Source organism: Trichoplax adhaerens, genomic scaffold (genome assembly GCF_000150275.1).
Source record: "Trichoplax adhaerens TRIADscaffold_2 genomic scaffold, whole genome shotgun sequence".
In the NCBI taxonomy this organism is placed as follows: Eukaryota; Metazoa; Placozoa; class Uniplacotomia; order Trichoplacea; family Trichoplacidae; genus Trichoplax; species Trichoplax adhaerens.
The window spans coordinates 4,976,837-4,998,052 of record NW_002060944.1 but is presented as its reverse complement, the minus strand read 5'-3'; the positions used below and the strand labels follow the sequence as shown (position 1 = coordinate 4,998,052).

At 36.2% G+C, this 21,216-nt stretch overlaps 5 protein-coding genes across 5 annotated transcripts; 3 read left to right on the top strand and 2 right to left on the bottom strand.

Moving 5' to 3' along the window:
• Positions 1–4,360: 4,360 nt before the first annotated feature.
• Positions 4,361–4,954, top strand: TRIADDRAFT_53479 (uncharacterized protein; the record flags this gene model as incomplete). Its single annotated transcript, XM_002109959.1, has 1 exon — positions 4,361–4,954. The coding sequence occupies one exon, from the start codon at positions 4,361–4,363 to the stop codon at positions 4,952–4,954; it is 594 nt and encodes a 197-aa protein (XP_002109995.1).
• Positions 4,955–6,503: 1,549 nt separating this feature from the next.
• On the bottom strand, positions 6,504–9,787 carry TRIADDRAFT_53478 (uncharacterized protein; the record flags this gene model as incomplete). The annotated part of the gene is made up of 11 exons (XM_002109407.1): positions 6,504–6,590; positions 7,264–7,371; positions 7,481–7,581; positions 7,725–7,849; positions 7,984–8,083; positions 8,247–8,285; positions 8,391–8,469; positions 8,707–8,832; positions 8,965–9,051; positions 9,583–9,698; positions 9,763–9,787. The coding sequence occupies 11 exons, from the start codon at positions 9,785–9,787 to the stop codon at positions 6,504–6,506; spliced, it is 993 nt and encodes a 330-aa protein (XP_002109443.1).
• Positions 9,788–10,106: 319 nt separating this feature from the next.
• On the top strand, positions 10,107–12,729 carry TRIADDRAFT_21697 (uncharacterized protein; the record flags this gene model as incomplete). The annotated part of the gene is made up of 7 exons (XM_002109958.1): positions 10,107–10,278; positions 10,775–10,893; positions 11,055–11,210; positions 11,599–11,747; positions 11,911–12,106; positions 12,220–12,456; positions 12,568–12,729. 7 exons carry the CDS (start codon positions 10,107–10,109, stop codon positions 12,727–12,729), a joined length of 1,191 nt encoding a protein of 396 aa, XP_002109994.1.
• A 921-nt stretch (positions 12,730–13,650) lies between these two features.
• Positions 13,651–15,715, bottom strand: TRIADDRAFT_63662 (expressed hypothetical protein; the record flags this gene model as incomplete). Its single annotated transcript, XM_002109406.1, has 10 exons — positions 13,651–13,758; positions 13,841–13,947; positions 14,050–14,183; positions 14,258–14,383; positions 14,491–14,572; positions 14,644–14,748; positions 14,874–14,933; positions 15,110–15,201; positions 15,442–15,479; positions 15,585–15,715. The coding sequence occupies 10 exons, from the start codon at positions 15,713–15,715 to the stop codon at positions 13,743–13,745; spliced, it is 891 nt and encodes a 296-aa protein (XP_002109442.1). The 3' UTR covers positions 13,651–13,742.
• A 2,128-nt stretch (positions 15,716–17,843) lies between these two features.
• On the top strand, positions 17,844–21,216 carry TRIADDRAFT_53475 (uncharacterized protein; the record flags this gene model as incomplete). Its single annotated transcript, XM_002109957.1, has 12 exons — positions 17,844–17,864; positions 18,681–18,852; positions 19,193–19,281; positions 19,358–19,428; positions 19,527–19,619; positions 19,730–19,779; positions 19,880–20,007; positions 20,149–20,221; positions 20,362–20,489; positions 20,596–20,669; positions 20,902–21,049; positions 21,142–21,216. The coding sequence occupies 12 exons, from the start codon at positions 17,844–17,846 to the stop codon at positions 21,214–21,216; spliced, it is 1,122 nt and encodes a 373-aa protein (XP_002109993.1).

Sequence of the window (21,216 nt, the reverse complement as noted above, 5' to 3'; positions counted from 1 at the left end):
AGGTAATGTAAAAGTTATTTATAGCGTTTACTTTTTGTGTATGTATATGTTATGTTTTATCTAGAAGTATTGGCTTAATTTACCGGCGGTGTTTGCACCTTAACGCTAGGGTAAAGCAGTAACAATATAAATTTCCCGAAAAGAAAACCATTTTCTTGTCGATAGGAAAATTTATAATCCCAAGTTTATTGCAAGTGTGATAAAATTGTCTTCATTTAGGATATTATGGCATACTGGACTTTGAGATTAATCATCATTTTCGATTGTTATTATTTACTCCTATTGTATTGCAATAAACAAACTCGGCGTAAATTATTTGCTAATTTCCGCTACCGTTAGGTAATAAGAAATTACTTAAAATATACTGGTATTATTTTACGAGGTCATGTAAAGATTTCGAATATATGTTGCAGACTAAGGAATGCTATACTACAGTACAGAATTGACTTTATATAACGTTGGTGATGAAGTGCTACGAGATGCAACTTTTTTTCTGTTAAATATTTGTACACCAATATCACTTTGCTATCGGGTAAATCGACGTTGGCCCTCAATAACTGCCTATGCTTGCATCCTAACGGTACCATAAAATAAAATCGCTTGGAAAATTTGTAACCTTAAGAGTACAACAGCATTTTGTGTAGGAAATATGGCGGAAATGAATGGTATTGCGCTCGTTTTTATTTAAGATATTACAACATTCTACGTGAATCATAGAAGCAACTCAGGTCCATTTTTATTTATCTCTATGGTATGAACATTCAGCGCTTTGGATTTGCTATAAGTTATTATGTGTAATTATTTACAAATGCTGTCAATTTTTAGGCTATTTTTTGGATTATGAGGTCAAATGTAATGATTTTACCTGTTTCAGCGCTCTTTAAACACATGCTAGGCCTGAATATACCGCGGAAAATAATTACGGTACATGTCGTAATATTGAAAATTATTCTACGATGCGGTATAACATTTGATGTAGATACTGACTTGAAAATGGTATAGTGTAGAATTCCCCTCATAGAATGATTTCTTAATCGGATGCCGTTGCTCGTAAACTACTTTTTTTTTCTATTAACGAGTCTGTAAAGAAATATTTTACTTTGGAATAGTTTGATATCGGCCTTACATTGTTGCCAACGTTTGCTTCTACTTAGATAATCTAACATTGGAACGAGACTGCACTTGTGTTGAGGTTTTGACTGTCAAAAAGATTGTTTAGATTTGGAATATTGCTCCATACTAGGTTGCTAATTATCATTCCTTTAGATGTTACCATTAGGCAATGAATAACATTAGTTGAGCGTGTCCATTTCTACCGCTGTTTAATTAAGGTTGTATGGAAATAGATTTGCAATATCCTGTAGAGTAAGTTAGGAGAAAGTGCTATGATGTGTTTCCGGTATTGCCCATCCGTGATTTATTGTAACTTGCCAGCATAAGTTATGAATTACCCCTGTCATGTTTCTATCTTCTTCATACTCAATGTGTTACCTTGATTGATTCCATCATGCAATGCAGTATCATCCTATCATATCACTCAATTCACCTTCTTCTACAGTATACGACGAAATCAATAAAGGCATTGATGAAGACGATGGAGAAATAACCTATGCACGAAATTGAGACGATACCGCGTTTTCAATTGGTAGCTGAGTGGTATGATGTCATCGTTGAATAGACGCATACCGTCATGATCTTATTTGGTTGCTATTGGAGAAATGGAATAAATACAAGTCCAAGATGATGAATCTTCTTTCCATTGTATTCATCATACTAGCTTATGGCAATGTAGGACCAAGATATTCTACTTGATAAACGAATTGAGCTAAAGGTACAGTAGAGAGCGGTCACCGTGGGCCAGCATGTGGTCAAATGTAATTTTATCAAGTTTCAGAAATTGAATCATTTTGAGTCAATTTGCAATCTACAATAGACTACGTGTATGTGCTGATATCATGCTGCTGTTCATGAAATTGGAGTAAGTGAATGTTTGCGTATATTATATAGCTAGAAGAAATGCCGCTTAACCTTCAAGGAATCCACCATCCCCACAGAATATACACTCGGCTTAATGTACAGTATAGATCAGTCGAGAATTTGTGGAAATGAGTGACGTTGGCCCCCCACTGTCGCTATGGACGAAAGAATCCATCTTCCATCCTTCTGTAACCCCATCTACTCCTTTTGGGAAATCCTTCCATTCCAATACAATCTGTGCGTAAATCAGAGTCCTATTTCCATAATGGGCCATTCAGAATGATTCAGTCATTCAGTGTACAAGTAGAGTATTGTTGAGGATGACGTATGATTAGTATAGCATGGCTTCCACACGACAGTAGTACAGTAAGTACAGTAGAGGTGTTGAATGATGTTACTGATTATTATTTTAACGCCAGTAATCCACTACAGTGCTTGTACTACGGTCGTAGAATGAAAGTATAGGTGAGAAAATGAGGGAAAAATGGATCGTGCATGGGTAGATAGATACATTATATAGGCATCATATACGAACTATATAGGGAAAGCATGGGGAAATATGCCAAGTCCTGGACTACTAGAAGAAAGACTTTGGTCTTCCATGGCCAAGCTGACGGCCGTCATTGCGCAAGTAGTTGAAGTTCGGAAAGATGACTCATGATGGTTGAATCATGTCATGAGTTATGACTCATGCTCGAGCTGTCATTCGTCAATGGAAGTTGGAGTTGCTTTCGAGTGAGCCTGTACAGATTGTGTACTGTACTGTACTCGAGTGAGCCTGTACAGTACAGTACAACTACAGATTATGTACTGTACACTGTACAGATTGTGTACTGTACACTGTACAGACAGTACAGTACAGGATTGGGTTGATTACCCTTGAATGATTTCTGCGCAGAAGCAGGGATTTCTTTTGCTGAAAAATGGCATGGTGAAAAGCGAGTTAGTCTACTAGTACAAGTTGAGTAGTGTAAGTACTACTACTGTACCACCAGTAACAGGACTACCGTAGTCTAGATGGGCAAGGCCGAGCGATTACGTCATCATGGGTGTGACGTAACCGCCCATCGCCAAAGCAGCCAGTCAGGGGCTAGGACCAGCAATACTGTAAGTCAAAGTGAAGAAATTGGCTGAGTAAGCAAATCTACAGTGCAGTGTACTGTAATGTACAGTACTCTGTTTGGGAAATGAAGAATACTGTACTGTAGATTGTCCATATTTGGAGAATATATTTTTGATTTAAACTAATATTATTGCACTCGTTGAGCTTTTACAGCCATTATTTTGGCAATGGAGTCTGTCCATGTCAGTAGAGGCTGTTGTCAACAATAATGCTACAGTGCGGAAGTAGTGATATCGATGATACATCAATCTGCAAGTATTGTACTGTATACTGTACTGTAAATTAGGATGGACATGCATCACATGAGTCAGTGTAGGATTTCCTTTCTTTCTTTGCCGTATTCAACGTACTGTAGAGTCATTGAACGTTCTGACGTTCCCGCGACGTTTTCAACGTTGAGCGGCCATTTACTCCCCTACTCGTCGCCATATATGGAGATAATCAGCCCAAAAGGCATTTGGCGGTACCGTACCGTACAGGTACGACGCTGTCCGTACAGTACTGTACAGGTTCTTGTATTGTACTGTAGCTTCACTTGCAAAACATGCCTCAACTTGTCAACCCGTCTACAGTGTACAGTACTTTATACTGTATGTCATCCAACGGCGCTACGGTGGATCAGACACAATAGCAGTCATGTTGCGTCACTATGCCAACGTGGAAGTAGTCCCTGACCATCGACTAACTGTACTGTAGCGTAGAGTACAACAAAAGGTAAACACAACACGTTTCAACACCTCCTGTAGTAATGGTACAGTTCTCCATGTGCTATTTTTAGCTGGCTAGGTTGACGTTGCGGCTGACATTGACATTTGCTTATTGTTCAAGCCATTCAGCGTACCCAAGACACGAACTGTACGATACGCGCGTATTGTACCGTATCGTGGCATATAAAAGAAAGAGCTTGCCAGTCGGTGCACAGTTCGCGGATTCCGTCAGCAGAGGACGACGGTACAATTGGCGCGTTGGTGTTCATTGATTGGGTAACCGCCATACGTCAACTTGGGTACGCTTGTCACTAGATTGCCATTCGAGTTTGTGTCGTGTTGTGGCTTGCCAACGAGGAAAATTTCCAATCATTCTATCGACTCCCATCATCGTCTTGTTTTTGCACTACTAAACTCGTGTTGTATTCCTCCAATATTGTATTTCAATCCAACAGGACTTCTCTCAATTCATACATTACTTGTTTAGTTCAAGCATCCCCCCCCGGCCCAAATCAATCCTATGCGTCATTGATTTCTAGCATACACATTGATCATGTCGGACGTTAATGTAAATCATTTGATACATCTTTCACTGGTTAAAATTGCCAAGAATTTACAAAGCCGTAAAGGTTGCGAATTGAGACGGACGTTATTATTAAGTTCCATCTTAGATCGGGCGAGATACTGTGCTACGACACCATGCAGTGAAAGTGACGAAATGATAATCGGAAATGATGACAACAAAAATTCATGTCAAAATGCGATAGTGGCCCATGCAAACGATTACGATGAAAGCCAAAATGATGCTGTTTGTCAACAATCCCAACAAGGAATGGAAGATTTATCCACAGTGTCGATGGATTGTGAAAGCGTAGCGGACGACAGCAAATTGATACTAGAGAAAGACTCTCAAAGGAGTGATGATATCCATCACAATGATGCCAATCCATCCCATCAGCCGAAATTAAGAGATGATGACCATTGCAACGGTCAAAAAAGAAAGTTACTCATTGTTAATAAAGATCAAGTTGTTCCCGGTGATTCTGTTGAAATTACTGAATTGGAGTACTATCGGGAAGAAGATGAAAAAGATGAAAATTCACTCATGGATTTATGCTCACCCACAAAGCGTATTAAAGTTTTCTAAAGCAACATAGACTCTATCTTCACTAGTTTTTTTTTTATTTTACATCAATTAACCTAGTTGGATAAAGAATTACTTCAACGATAGAAAGAACTTCCTACTCAACATTTCCATTGAGCAATGACTGACATAAAAAATACTAGCTAATACAGCAATAGATTTCATAGTATATTGTTTTGTTGCCGACACAAGATTTGAAGTTAGCTTAGAGGAGGACTGAAGAAATGATCTAAAATGACACGCGCTTCACTTCGTCCTGTCCGCTAAGCAGCAATGTTGCAAGCATTGTTTGGTTATACCATGATACTATCAAATATCATCAATATCAAAAAACACTCTGCACCGGTAGCAAACTGTTAATAATTTCAATTGGTCAAGACTGCTCTGTGAGCAGTCTATATCCTACATTAGGTATTACTATGCTATTTATGAAGCAGGATAAAAACTATGTTGATACAGTAATTTTCTGTATTGAAAGAAACAATCTTAACTTAATATATCGTACTTAGTTGGCAATAAATTATTATATTAAACAATCCATTAAATTAGTCAATACTTTAATACTAAATATTCGTATACCATGTCATTGAATGTAGACTAAATGTAGTAATACTCCTCAATATCTATTATATCAACACTGATTTAAAACCTTTGCTACAGAAAACATTTTCAATTCTTCTAGAACGAAATATTTGACCGTAACGGTGCAAAATGAACCATTTTATTTGATATACATTATATATTTGCCTGCTTTTTTGTTTCTATCTGTACTATACAGTTTCTACTCATGCTAGCTATAAATTAGAGCAAGGTATTTGTATGATATTGTAAAAAAAATGATCTATTAACGCGTTTGTTAATAGATTGAAGTTGCTCACTACTTATTCTTCAATAGGTAATGTCAACTTTCATCAAAGCTCTTGAATGAAGAAATTTATATCAATACTTTGTATTAAAGTATTGTATACTGTATAGCTGCAATTTGTTATTATTATATGACGATGACTTATTAAAGAATGTTATTTTTTGTGCCAAAAAATTGGAAAAAACATTATTCCGACGTAAAGCAAACGAATTGTCAACTAATTTATAATTTATTGTACAATAAAAGAATTATTTCAGACAAGGGGTAAATGTTTTGGATTACGTTATACAGAGTTAAGGAAACTGAATTAGAAACTCATACTTAATATTAATACAAAACACTACAAACTTATTTAAATAAATTAGACTACTGCTTCATGTCTGTTCCTTTTTTGGGCAAAATGAAGAACGTTTGCCACTTTTTACTGTAATCTATTCTGATAGCATAATAATATAACAGATTAATATCGAGGTCGTATTACACAGTTTCAATTTCGTTTTTGTCTCACTCCCATACAAGGACGATATAGGCTAAACTAGGTAGTGAGCGCCTTGATAGGTAGTTTGTTTATTAGTGATTTTATTAAGAGATGACGCAATTGAAATCCGTTGGCATAAATCACCAATGTATCCTTAATATGCAGTAATTTGCTTTTATTACATGGGGGACTCATCGAAGAAAGAAATATCATACACGCCTAGGCACTTCATGTTTTGCTATTGATAACAATGAACCGAAAACAAAATGTTGCACTACAGGAAATTTTCCTACAACCTAAAAATAATAATAATAATATAATACAGTTAGAGAGAAAAATTCACTCCAATGGAATATCTCACTCTATACTTTATGCTAATGTAGGCATTTCTTTCTAGTCATACAGCTTGTGATTCATTATATAATATTGAACTGTTTACGATACATCTGCCAAGAGCTAAGAATAGAAATGAGAGTAATATCTATAAATAGCTGAACGTAAGCTTTCAAATCCCAGAGAATACCGCAATTCATATCGACCTATCTATACGTATTATTTCGAAACTTACTAAATATACTACTGTGGTGTACAATTATAAACAATTTCATTTATAGGTAATAGCTATCCGGTCATCAATTTACTGTCATGCAGTACAATAAAGTTATTATTGTTCACTAACTGTAGAGGACAATTATCAGTAATTGTTGTTATTTCTATTGAATTAAAGTTGGTAGATTTTCATAAAAGCGTGGTATCTTATTCCTACCCTATTAAAGTATTATACGCCTCTTCCGGTAATACTAACGTAAGGATTTTAAATGATAGTATAATTGTAGAGTAGTTCCTTTGAGGTAAAGGGTATTGGTAAACTTGTTCGAATAATTTCGAACTGACTGAAAATAATTAAAGGATCTATAAAAAATTATACATGATATGAACATTACAGTCACAAAAGTAAAGCCAACTTACTTCGGCTTTGAACATTTTAATTAAGCCAGAATTGACTTTAGCCCAATACAGTACACCACTAATACCCCATAACTGATTAGAATGTTCAGCAAACGGACCCGTTTTCATCTATTAATTTGAAAGATACACGATAATTACAGGATAAGTTAGTTATAGATAATTAATTATTATATTTAAAATAATATTATATTTTTCGCTAGATTCATGTAAAGATTACCTTATTAATGAAATTAATGCAGTCTAAAAACATATATTCGTGGGCATTTTCTTGACAAATCTTTGGGTCTACAAAGGACTTTGGTAGAATCGTAGGGTGATCTAAATAACATGACGCATTGAAGATATAATGAAATATAAACTGACGATAATTAACAAAATTATACGAGTTTGAATGATTGTGTTCGCTTTTATCAGACGAGTAACTGGTATAATAGACACGAATGATGGTACACTCATCCTACCTATTAATTGTGAACTACCCCATAAATAGGAAAGGAATTGAAAATCATCCAATCCCCATACCCCGTGACTACCTGCTGGTTCCATCCTATATCTAGATTGTAAATTTCTTACAACATCAAGGTACCTAGTCAACACAAGACATAATCATTAAAAATTACCTATGACTACGCTAGTGTAAAGTAAAAATGAAGCCTACAACTAGTACTCATATAGTATGGGTCTCAACTAACAACGAAGATAATAAAAAGTGATAGAAACCTATTAAAGACTTGTAAAACCAGAGAACAACAATCGCTTTCATGAAACACTTCCAGCTTGCATAAACAAAAGAGGAAGGCAACGAAAGAAAGTTCATGGCCTTTGATAGCATATTATAAAAGATGGTGATGTTATTAAGCGAGATTACGATAGTTTTTTAAACATCCATGAACATTCATAATCCTATATTCATTGTTAATTAATCAATGTCTTTAAATTGTAATCAATTAGAAATTAAATTCAGTTTTGATAGTTAAGCATACCTGATCCGTAATCAATCCTAGTAGCGTTACCAAAGCTTTCTTCAAGAACAAAATTCGCATAGATGAGAAACAGAAAATAAGAATGAATAAAAGATATTGAATGCAATCCGAGTAAAACGTGAGCAACAACAGTTACGGTTATACCTTTCCAGTAGGCTTTAAGTTCTATTATTGATTCTTTAGCATCATCAGGTAGCAATGGGGTAATTAGGTCATCCGCTTTCTAATCGAGTGTAATCGAAATATTTAAATATGACAAGAATATGCTGGCTGAGCACAAATGGCTGTATAACAGCTAAAACATGATCCTGCAAGTACGCTTTAGTTGTTGATGTAAACTAAATTCAATAACGTTTTCAGGTCCAAGTGGATCTTGCGATCTTATTATTTCTAGTTTTATAACTCCATGATGACAGTCGCAAATTTAAAGACGATACCTTTCATCAATATCCTGTATTACCTCACATAGTCTATTCCGCCAATCCCTAAATGCGGCATTACCGAAACGTTGAGGTTGATCTATTGGCTTAATTTCTTCGGTCCATTGATCCAAAGTATCAAGAATCTGTAGCATTTGTTTGGTAGCCTAGATACAGAATTAAGCTATATGATTATTTACAAAAATACTACTCTTTCCTTCTCGAGATATCAATCCAATCTTCATTTTATTAAGTAGTCAGATGACCCCTACGGACAGCTTTGTATGATGCTTAAGTACCTCTGATTTTGGAAAATCGTCTGAAATTTTCTTGTTTCTAATTGCCATATTAAGCGATTGTATAAATCCCAGTAATTCCGCATAAGCCTAATGTATAGCAAGGAACATCTATCTCATTCACCATTTAAAAGATATATAGCAACATAATTACAAATTTGCCTACAATGCTGTACAATGTGTACATACGGGTATAGTATACCTCGACGCAATGAAATACTGTAATGCTGTGGTGTTATTATTCGTATGTGCCAATGTCATCTACAAATGCACCTTTGGTAAGTAATGGGATAACATACTGTACACTGTAAGTGATATTACAGTCGATTTCTTCGTCTGTTTGTATTGCATGCAAGGAGAGATTTCACGATTTTGATCATTGACAAGAAGAATAACAAACTGTGGGCATGTATCGATTGTAGCATCGTTGTACGTATTCTACTATTGATATCAATGGTAATCAATGAAGAAGATTGCCTAATTTGGTGACGTTAAATGCATTTTTCAATCGTGTCTGTTTTAAACTGGGTCATGCAAGTCTGGGATAGTGGCCTAATTAGCAAAACAAGATCTACCGACAAGTTTGAAGAGATACTACTTAGCAAAATATTGACAATTTACCGATGATTGCAACCATTTGGCCATGTCCATCATGGAGAGTATTTCTCTCTTCGGTTGGATGAATGTTTTGCCTTGAAGCATTTGAAAACAGTAGATACCTTTAATAACATCAGAGGCTATTTATTGACGATATCATTGGATATATCGTCGCTTGTAAGCCGATTTATCACGTAGACTAACCTTGACTTTCAGCGTTGGTCGCCATGGTAGATAGAGCTTGATCTTGGTTGCAAATGGCAACGGAAAAGTAGACGGTAGTTCAAATGAACTGTATCGAATCTATAGTACAGTACTGTACCGTAATAATGATACAGTACAGTACAGTATTGTACCGCCCCCCTACAGTACACAGAAGGCCCTGTACTGTACTGTACTGTACTGTATGTTGCTGTGGAAAGTCTGCTGCTGTAGCTCCATTCTCATTTCTGATTTCGATCTGCAATGCTGAAAATAGTCACTTAAAACCATCGTCAAATCGGAAGTTATTGAAAATTACACGTAGGATCACAACATACAAGATACTCATGCACTATTACAAGTGTCTCTTGACATGGATAACCATCCACTTGGTGGTACCTTTTGATATCAACTTTGGCTCTTGCACGCAATATCCAGCACATCAAGACAATCAAGCCAACGTAGGTCAAGCTATTGCTATTGATCCAAACGGATATATTGCCTACTGTCCATGTATGGGTAAGTCTACCTTAGTAAATCCAGATTGTATGGATTGTGTCAAGAAATGTTCATACTCTACCCGCTGATAATTCAACACTATCAGTTTAAGAATGCATGCTGCTGCTCACCTTGTTGACATTGGCTTCAGTACTCTACAGTGTACAGTTGATGACAAGTAGTAGCATCAACAGAATGAGCTAACAATTATTATTGATTACACGCTTATTAAAGCGATCGTTCCAGTTAGTCAGTAATCACAATATTATACCTATAAATAAAATTCAATTTTGATAGACTATACGCCTATACAATCATGCTGCAAGTGTAATTGCTCTACTATGTCATGATAAGTGTACAATGCCATGAATTTCCGATCAGTACACTTGAATTGAAATATGGATTACTGGACAGATATGTCAATTCTCGATAATTATAATCCTTCCTATTGAAAAAGTTGCAGCTAGAAAAATGCAGGTGTATTAGCAAATACTAATATCAACTTTGCTTATCCTAGGTCGCTGGGGTAATCAAGCTGATCAGTTTCTAGGCTCTCTCTCATTTTCTCGTGGATTGAATAGAACATTAATTTTACCCCCATGGGTTGAATACCCTGAATGGAGCCCTGGAACATCTGTAAATTAATATTGATAATACCATACTGTAGTATTGATCTTTATACGATATAGTAGAGTATTGTACTGTATGACATGCTTATAGAACGGATTTCCTAGCTTTGGCAATTGATTCATTTGATTATTGGTAACTATATTGCCTATTTTAATTGAAATTGGAAGGTTCAAATTCCTTTCGATAAATATATTCGAGTACAGCCTCTAAGCCAATACCATCGTGTTATCACCATGGAAACATTCATGAGTAATCTTGCTGCCACTGTTTGGCCACCCAACAAACGGATCGGATTTTGCTTTTACTACAGAGAGAATAAGCAGGTATTATAGTCATATATGTCCATCTCTATTTACTATATCCTTGAGATATTGTATGGATACTGTTATAAAGATGATTAATTTTTCTAATTTTATAAAATCACGGTGATTAAAGTTTTGACTGTGTTGTGCATAGTAGGCCACTACTGTAACTGTAATAATACTTTTACTACAGAGAGAATAAACAGGTATTATAGTCATACATGTCGGTCTCTATTTACTATATCCTTGAGATATTGTATGGATACTGTTATAAAGATGATTAATTTTTCTAATCTTATAAAATCACGGTGATTAAAGTTTTGACTGTGTTGTGCATAGTAGACCACTACAGTAACTGTAATAATACTTATTGGAATGAATCGATTATGCAATTGCTTTAATACTTTAGTGTGCAATGAAGGAGGGCAATCCATTTGGTCCATTTTGGAATCATTTTGAAATTCAATTCAAATCGTACGTAGAGTATGGAAATAGGATTGGTGGTGGCAACGCTTATTATTCATTTAATGAGCACGTTCGTTCAGCTTGGAATCAAAAGTAAATACAGTTTGCAATAAATTAAATTCAAATCTTGTTATGATGTCACAATAGCAATCTGGATATGATTGCTTGGATTAGCTATTATCATTGTAACGTTATTATCTAATTTTACGTACTGCTCAAATTCAAACTGTTTCACTTACGGTCCATGTAATGATAGTTTTCCAGCAGAAAAGTACCCAGTGATGGCTTTCTCTGGCCCACCAGGCGATTTTCCGGTTAAAGCACACGACCGGCTATTGCACAAGTATGTTAAATGGTCTAAATTTATATCCGGAAAAGTAAAGACTTTCATAAAGGATTCCTTAGATAAGCAGCGATTTGTTGCTATTCATTTAAGAATGGGTTCAGATTGGGTACGCAATGACTGAATGTTTATAAGTAACATAACGAATTGCATTATAAGCCATCAAATAATAGCCTAAGACTAACCGTGGATTTTGCGAAATTTAATTTAATTCATCTTAAGAAATCGGCCTGCCAACATTTAAAAGATCACGAGGCTAAAAATTATATGGAATCGCCACAGTGTTATGGAGATAATAACGTCAAGCCAATACCGTATAAAGTATGTTATCCGTCTGAAAATGACATTTTCAGACAGACTAAACGGATTGCCCGAAAGTATAACGTTACCAATGTTTTTATTGCAACGGACGAAAGTAGCGTACGAGATAGATTAGAGCAGAAATTTAAAAAGGAGCAGGTATGGACGTAGATACTTATACGAGTTAATCTGTCAGATGATGATGATATTAGACTTTTAGGGAAAATAACAACACGCTGATTATACCGTTCATTTCTTTCAAAATTTTAGATTAGAATTGTAAGCCTGAATCCCCCCGAGCCTCATGTTGAGCTGGCAATTATTGGCAGAGCTGAACATGCCATTGTAAATTGCATTTCATCGTTTTCCGGGTTTGCGAAAAGGGAAAGGGACGCAAAAAATAAACCAACGACTTTCTGGTCAATTAAATAATTTTTAAAGATTTTGTACATCTTGATACAATTAGAACATTATCAATTTATCACGGGTGTGCTGTAGGCTTAATAGATGGATTATGAAATAAAAAGGAAAGCAGTAGCACATTTATTATTCGTAAAGTACTAGTTAGAATCAACGTTGCAAAAACCGAATGCTGTTGTAATCTACGCTTATTTTGCTCCATCACTAATGTCTCGCTGGCGAAATGAACTTCATCTCGTTGTGTTATTCTGATCAGTATCATATGTAAGAGCGTTGCACTTGTATACGGTACAGACATATAATATTGGTTCTTTAACCTATTTATCTAAAATTGATTCTTGCTGTTGACGATTATAGCCTCAAGCAATGTTAGTATTGTATTGAAAGTTTTTAGGCTTTATATAGAAGTCAGCTTCAGACTACTGTATTAAAGTGCAACCTCAAATTTTCATGTGATTTGATTACATGTTATCTAATATTTACTGTTCAATTAGAAAATATTTTTATATTCTTGTATTCAAGCAAAAAATGTGAATTCTAAAGTGACTTTTATTATATATATCGATATGTATCGACAAAATAAGTTCCTACATAAGTAAATTTATACATTTATCGACAAAAAGGCATTACTAAACTGACTTTACGTAATTATATAGACAATAGTAAAGAAGTACACTAACATTCATGCATTATTCCAGTGGTAGTTATACTGTCTTTACGAAGTAGCGCTATGCTTTTTCTATCATTTATCCATAGAGATTCTTTAGTAGAGTAGATGAGCATCTTAATGATTCCAAGTATCAGGAGTAATAATGCATGCGCAACTTTGGCTTGCAACACGATACGAATTTGAATTTAGTCACTATTTTAATTAATAGCTTGTGATACAAAAGCTTTATGCATAGAAAAAAAGTCTAGATCTTGATTTTATAGGGTTTTAATTTATTTTACCAATATGTTATTGCATTAATTAATTAAGACTCTTAATATATACGACAATATTGATACAAATTGGAAAAACCAAATTAATTTGAAGGAGGCCTGCAATTAAGAAATGGGAAATATTGATATAAGCATCAATTTCTCTGTATTATGCCACGTAAGAAACATTTTCAAATCTTACTTTGCCCATTCGACGTCCAAGAGTAAGTGATCATAAGCGAAACCATTTAACTGAGATATGGCATATGCTGCATCTTCACGATTCTTATAATTAATGAAAGCAAAGCACTGTATAAAAAGATGCAAACATTGAAAATGTTGATTAGTAAGTTTCAAGTGGTCAATTTCTACGCAATACTCATTAAGAGAATAGTTTAGGATTAAAAAGACCTTTGAGCGACGCGTTTTTTTGTCACGAACGAGAAAAACTCTGGATATTTGACCAAAATGTCTAAATAAGTCAGTAAGATCGGCTTCGTCGGCATCCTCGGATAAGTTGGATACACGGACTGTATTCTGATCGTCTACGAAAGATTATGATAATAAAGTTGTACCATGATACCTGGTTAAAATATACTACAGTAAAATTATAATTTACCTCTCTTGTATAATTCCAGAGTGTCACCAAGTTGACTACCTCCAAATCTTCGACTTGGTACAACATATTTACTGTCAACTCCCAATTGACTACTGGCCATCCTAGACAATTCACTTCGTGCATTTTCTACGTAAGATGGATAAAGGTTATAAATTGATGCCATACAGCAGATGAAAAAGTTTTTGGAGAAATACTGAATGATAGGTACTGTATTTATCATCCATACTAATTACCTTTATTAGCGGCAAAAGGTGCTTTGTAGGTTCCAAATCTTTCTTTTGGTATATTGTTTAATGACTTTTCGTCACTGTTATCCTATAGTCCAATAAGATAATTCATGCTTTTATCGGTTGCTAGTATTGAATAGTGTATGTGGTTGTACTTACTTCACGATTTGTTATAAATGCTAAGAAGGTGTCTTCAGCAACTTTAGTCGTACTAGAACTAGGACCTTTAGGATCTTCAGTAGATGCACCAAATTTCTTCCAAGCCTATTGCAAAGCATGGACAAATCATTATCACAAGCGTTTCAAGTCGTCAATGGAATGGCCGCACGTCAGCATTCCAACTGTCATCAAATGGAGTTGATAATTTATTTGTCGGTCAATTGTCCTACCTTTCTTTCAGCAACCGGTTTAGGAACTCTCTTGTTTTCAATGCGAAATGTTCGTTTAACCTACAAGCATTAGCCATCATACATCGGCATTAGTCTTCAAGACTTTGTTGAAGATCAACAATTGAGTACAGTAGTATGAAAGCGTTACTCTTTGCTATCTGGTAGATTGAACATTTTCATTTTCAAGGTGGCTGTGATAACAGCGAATAGCAAGCATAACAACGATAGGATCTTACCAGAAATTTTCTGTTGCCCTCTGTTCTCTCTTCTTCTACGATTTTAATACCGTTATCCAGAATTTCCACCTTAGGACTTGAGGACTCATCGTCTAGATAGGACAAGCAATCTTGAAATTGGTAAAATAGTCTCTCCACTCATCCTCTACTTCATAACGTCTACATCTACTTTATTTCATTAGTAATGTAAATCAACACGAAATATCAACACCCCTTGTCATCAACAATTTAGCACCAACTAGCATGATGAAAAGCCGGCTAGATGGACTACCGATGGTTGCATGCCAAATATTACTGCATCCATTATCTAGACGATATCATCATCAACTAACCCTCATTTTCCATTCTTTCTCCCCACGTTGCGTTGGAACTACAATTGAAATGAGAAAAGAAAATGAGATACTATCTATATTATGGCCTAACTCGACAACAAATATAGACGATGATGGAGAATGTTCAAATGGATCCAACTTACTCTACCATGTCGTTGTCCATGATTGGCATTTCGTTTTGTATCAGACCTTGTATAGCGGTAGACCGTATCGCTTTACCACTAGGACACCACGTTGGTGTGGCGCACAGGTCGTCCGTTGTCCGACCGTCCATTTGTCCAGTGGGCGAAAGTGAGTACAGTACTTTCTTTACTGTACTCTGGACTGTGGACATTGTCTCAGTACTCAAACACCACACAGACAAGTATAGTCCACACTGCACTCCTCCTCTACTGTGTATCATTTGGCCACAGGAGTAGTGCACTGTAGAGCAGTGGCCCCTCTCGGCCACGGTACCAATGGGACCGACGATGACGGCTGTAGACATTAAATTAGCACACCATATACTACTATATTATGTACCACATTAGGTCCAGGATGAGAAATAATGTCACCCATGACTAGTGATATCCTTTTGAACGTCCTGTATAAGGAAGCCGATTGGACAGTGCAGTCAACTGATCCATTGGATACTCCAATTTTTGCATCAATTTGTACAAAATCGATCGCAAATGCATGGTTTGAACAAGGACTGTCTAGAAGAGATTGATCTATATAGGAAGGTGGATGGCGATTGGCCTTTTTGAAGCGTTTTACTTGTAGTTTTTACTCTTCAATCATAGGGGAAAAAAACGGATTCCATTGTACAGTCTTATGTTCAAAAAGGTGTCCACTGTTGGTTGGCAATTTAGTACACTGTACAGTATCGTGAGCAGAAGACTTGACACTGCTGTCAACAGTACACGTTCGCCAACGTTCACTTCCAGTATGATTGACTGTCAACCAGAGTTGCCAGCTTTTAGTACATACTGTACGCAATGTACTGTGCCGGTCAAGCGGTAGAGTGGTGTACTGCGCTATCCAATTCATCTGAGCAGCCATGGGTCTAGCTAGACGTACTGTATGGAAAGAAATGGTGGAACTGCGTTTGGGTTATCATGAGTGAGTCAGATTGTGCAAAGGTGCAGACAGTAAACGTTGATCGGCCGACGTTTGCACTTTACATGAGTTCACATTTCAAGTTGAAATCGATCAAGTTACACAGTAACAGCCTGCAGGGACTACTCAAAACTAAGAAAAGAAAGGAACGGGACAGCAAACGCTCATTGACGATACGAATCATTGCAAGGCTGATTATTGGAACGGTCGTTTTAACTGCGTCCGCAACTCCGTATGTCTGTAAAGTGCGTAGCTGTACCGTCTACTGTCTACGATTGACATCTGAATGAGTTACTACTGTCCACTGCTCATGTTAGGGTTAGTGTCCAGTATGCTTTCATGGACCGTACTGGACCTCCATGGACCGTACTGGACCTCCATGGTTATTCGTCCAAATCGTATTTATATGATTTAGTATGACATTTCATATAAAACCTATACTTTCATGGACCGTACTGGACCTCCTATGGTTATTCGTCCAATGCAGCGTGTCACGATGCTGTAGCGATTAGATCTGAGAAAGGTTTGGTTCCTTTATGATCTCTACTAGCGATTGAATGATAATACAGTACACTCTGCCCACTCTAGACATTGGATTAGCACACTCTAGTACAGATAGTAGTGTCAGGATAAGAAATGGCGTCACCTACTGACAGTGATTTTGCGTCAAAGCATAACTAATGACATGATTTGCCCTACACTACCTTGTTGGTGATGTTTCGTGTTATCTACACTATGCAGTAATCGACGATATCGGCTATTGTGAGGACAATGGATGACGTAGACCCAATATAAAGTCAAACAAGTAGACAACTTTGAAAATCTCGAGCGAAAGTAATGTCACTACTGTACAGTTCAGTGACGACATTACTCAAAGAAAGAGTGAGAGAGGGACTGTCAACCATTTTGCATTGAAAAAAATGGGGAGGCTGACTATTTTACTTATCATTTCGCTCTATCGGAAGACTGGAACTGCACACAGTACTGTATGCAACCCACTTGGTAGCCATTTCCAGGCGTAGCTAGTACAGTGTACAGTTTTAGATGTACTCCATAGTCGAAATCACCTGAGAAATAGTCAGCAAGTCGTCGACACTGACAATCGCTTTCTTCAGTCAGTTTACTCTAGCTGTACTGTAATAGTCGCTGATACAGTACTGTACACTGTACACTGTACAGCCTGTCCTGTACGCACTACGGACTGCTGGAGGTCTGGAAAAGCTGACTAACTTGTGAGCAAAATCCTTTTGGCTCTTGCGATGATATTGCCAACAGGAAAGCCATAGCAACTACTTCCGATCGAAATGGGTCAATCAGGGAAGTTGGTGAGTCAACATAGGTGGTAATAAATCATTCTAATGCATCATTTCTATCCACTTAGCATGCGTATTAAATCAAGTAACAGCCAGGCAGCAGCAGCAGCTCTTTTCCTAGACTTGTAGTATGTTATTGAGTGAGCTGCTTGATGACAAATCGCCATCATCAATCAAAACTGATTGGTCAAGCTCTTTCAGCCATCAGATCACACTTTTTCATTTTGTGTAGGAGATAGTATCAAGAAATGACAACAGCACAAGCAATTGATTTGAAAAGAGACTGAAAAGAGATTGATTTCACCTACTCCATTGACCAATGCTATGCTATAGTATTTTAGCAGCAGGTCATGATGGAGATAGATGACATACGCATTACGCAAGTATTGCTGTCTGCAAACTTAGCTAGCGTTCTTTCAAACTACAAAACACTGATCGCTTATTAAAACTCATTGGTTGCGTGCATGACATACAGGATAACAATTCGCCTATGATAACTCGTTGATTACATAGACATTGCACACAGGATAGTAGTTCTACAGTTCACTGGCTGATCGATGTTGATGCAAGCACGTGTATAATCCATGCATTAAAAAAGTATTCAAGATGGATGGTAATGGATGGATAGTAATAATAGCACAAGTATTCGTACATGAATTCCATAACTGCATTCCATTGTTATGCAATATGTCCGAATGCTACACTTGCTGCTCGATCTGTAATGAATTCTAGATACGAGTATATTGTTCTATACAAATTTACCTGCCACGATGGTGTTAAACGAGTAATTCCTCTCAATTTTACTTCAATTTCTTTCTATATCAATAGAGTAAAGACAAGGCTGCTAAGCAAAAGAAAGCAAAACACAAAAAAAAGAAGGATAAAACGATAACTAAGGAGGCTGCTCAGCTCCACGTACAAGCCGCAGGAGATCAAAAAGCGCCCAATATTAATAACAATATTCAGGCTGCTGATAACAATATTGCTAGCGAAAATAAAGGTGCGTTAATAGTTGCAGATTCGGATGTTCTGCATTTTTACAACAAGGTATAGGAATCGAACTGAGTACTTTAATATTGCAATACTTGTAACATTTACTGGATTGAAAATGGCAATACTACGACTTATGCCATATTTCACTACCGATACACTATTCTTATCACAAGTTATTTGCAATATGGATACTTAGCCTTTGAAGCTTATTTTCTAGTAAACTGTCAAGGATAATTAATTATGTTCGACTTGCTACAGATTTACCATTTTGCCTGAGACTCCTCTCCATTTTATTATTATACCAAAGTATTAAGAGTTTCGATACTTCAAACTTTCTCACCTTTTAGGACGCCCGTACACTGTTTCTGTTGCCGTGCCTGGCTCTATTTTAAACAATGCTCAGTCTCCGGAATTACGTACTTATTTAGCTGGACAAGTAGGCGATCATTTTCAGTCAATATCAATAGGTATGGATATCTTGTACACTAATTAATTCTATTTTGTGCCAAAAGATTGCAAGGGCTTTAGTAATTTTTGAGGTTGACGAAGTAGTAATATTCGATGAGAGCGGCAAGACTGTTAAGTAAGTGCCACACTTTGTAATACGGCTTAATCAACAGAATATGGTGTATATTGTGTATTCTGACTTTATTCTTTTGTTACCCTAAACATGAATTATAGCGAAGATGTTGGTGAATTTACTGGCGTTACAAGGAAGGACTATGATCCTAACAAAGTTTTGGCTAATATTTTACAGTACTTAGAATGTCCCCAGTACGTTTTTTTTTTAAATACAGCGTAGGATTCTTTCTTATAGTCAACTACATATCAAGACAAGATTGATTCATAATTTTATCCATGTCTTTCTCTTCAACATTTTCTAGATACCTGAGGAAATTTTTTTTCCCAAAGCATCCTGATTTACGTTATGCCGGTAAATATGTTTCTGTTATGTACAGTAATATCATTTCAAGTAGATAATTCTAATTTAAGTGAGAAGACTGGATTAACGCTAGATAAACCTTTTTTGATAGGCCTATTGAACCCCTTGAATTCCACACATCACATGCTTATTGATGAAGACGTACCATACAGGGAAGGTGTCACATTGGACAGACCCGTCGGTAAAAAGGGTTCATTAGTAAACTGTGGTATGAGGAAGGTATGATAACAATCAGATTGGATAAGCAATCACTACATGTATATTCACAATATTTCTGTTGTATAATGATGCCATTCAACATCGTACCATTTTTTTGAGTCAATGTCTTCGTTATAAACTTGTTCTGAATATCATTTTAAGGAGGTAAGGATTGATCGACAACTTCAATCCGGCTTAAGAGTAACGGTCAAATTGGATTCTGAACAATCTTCAGGTTTGCTTATCTAAATATAACATGATTTTGCATGAATGCGAAATCCTTTCATGCGATTAGCACGTTACATTTGATCACTACAAGTCTAGCCGTGTAATTATACGCCCTAAGTAACATCCGCTTTTTGTTTTATGAAATAGATAGTAAAACTTACAAAGGTACAGTTGTTAGTGCTGATGCTCCACGGATGGATGCAGGTATATATTGGGGCTATAGAGTTCGAGTTGCACGAAGCTTAGGTGCGGCCATTACAGAATGTCCTTATGAGGTTTGCTACTCATTCTACTGTATAGTCTTTAACACGTGATTTTTTATTTAGACTGTATATGTAGTACCTTTTATGATAAAATTCTTTTCCTTCACTTGTGTATTAGGGTGGCTATGATTTAAGTATAGGAACATCAGATGGAGGTGACTCTATGGAAGAGTTAAATTTGTCTTCTTTTAAGTATGCGCAAATACGTATGACTAAATAGTCGTTACGAGATGCCCTTGAATCTGTATGATAACGAATACAGTCTACTAGTAGGGTATTTGGAGCAATCCACACTCAGTATCTTATTAGGAGGAATTATAATTATTACCAGTCAAATGTTTACTCGATAGATACCGTAGAAAGGTTAACTAGCATTAGTATGCAATTTGTAATCTCACACCGTAATATCAACGCTATTTATTAGACATATTTTAATAGCCTTTGGAGGACTTTCTGGGCTTGAAGCAGCCTTGGAAAGTGATGAATCCTTGCGTTTATCAGATATACGCTTACTATTTGATTATTATTTAAATACCTGTCCTGGACAAGGAAGCCGAATTATCAGAACTGAGGTAAACATTTCATAGCAATCATGAATTTTTGTTTGAGAACATTTGAAGGTATTTTATATTACTGTAATAAAACTGTGAATTTTTACCTACAGGAGGCGATGTTAATTAGCTTGGCCACAATAAGACCGAAAGTATTTGCAGCCGCTAAATCGAAACTAAATAAATGA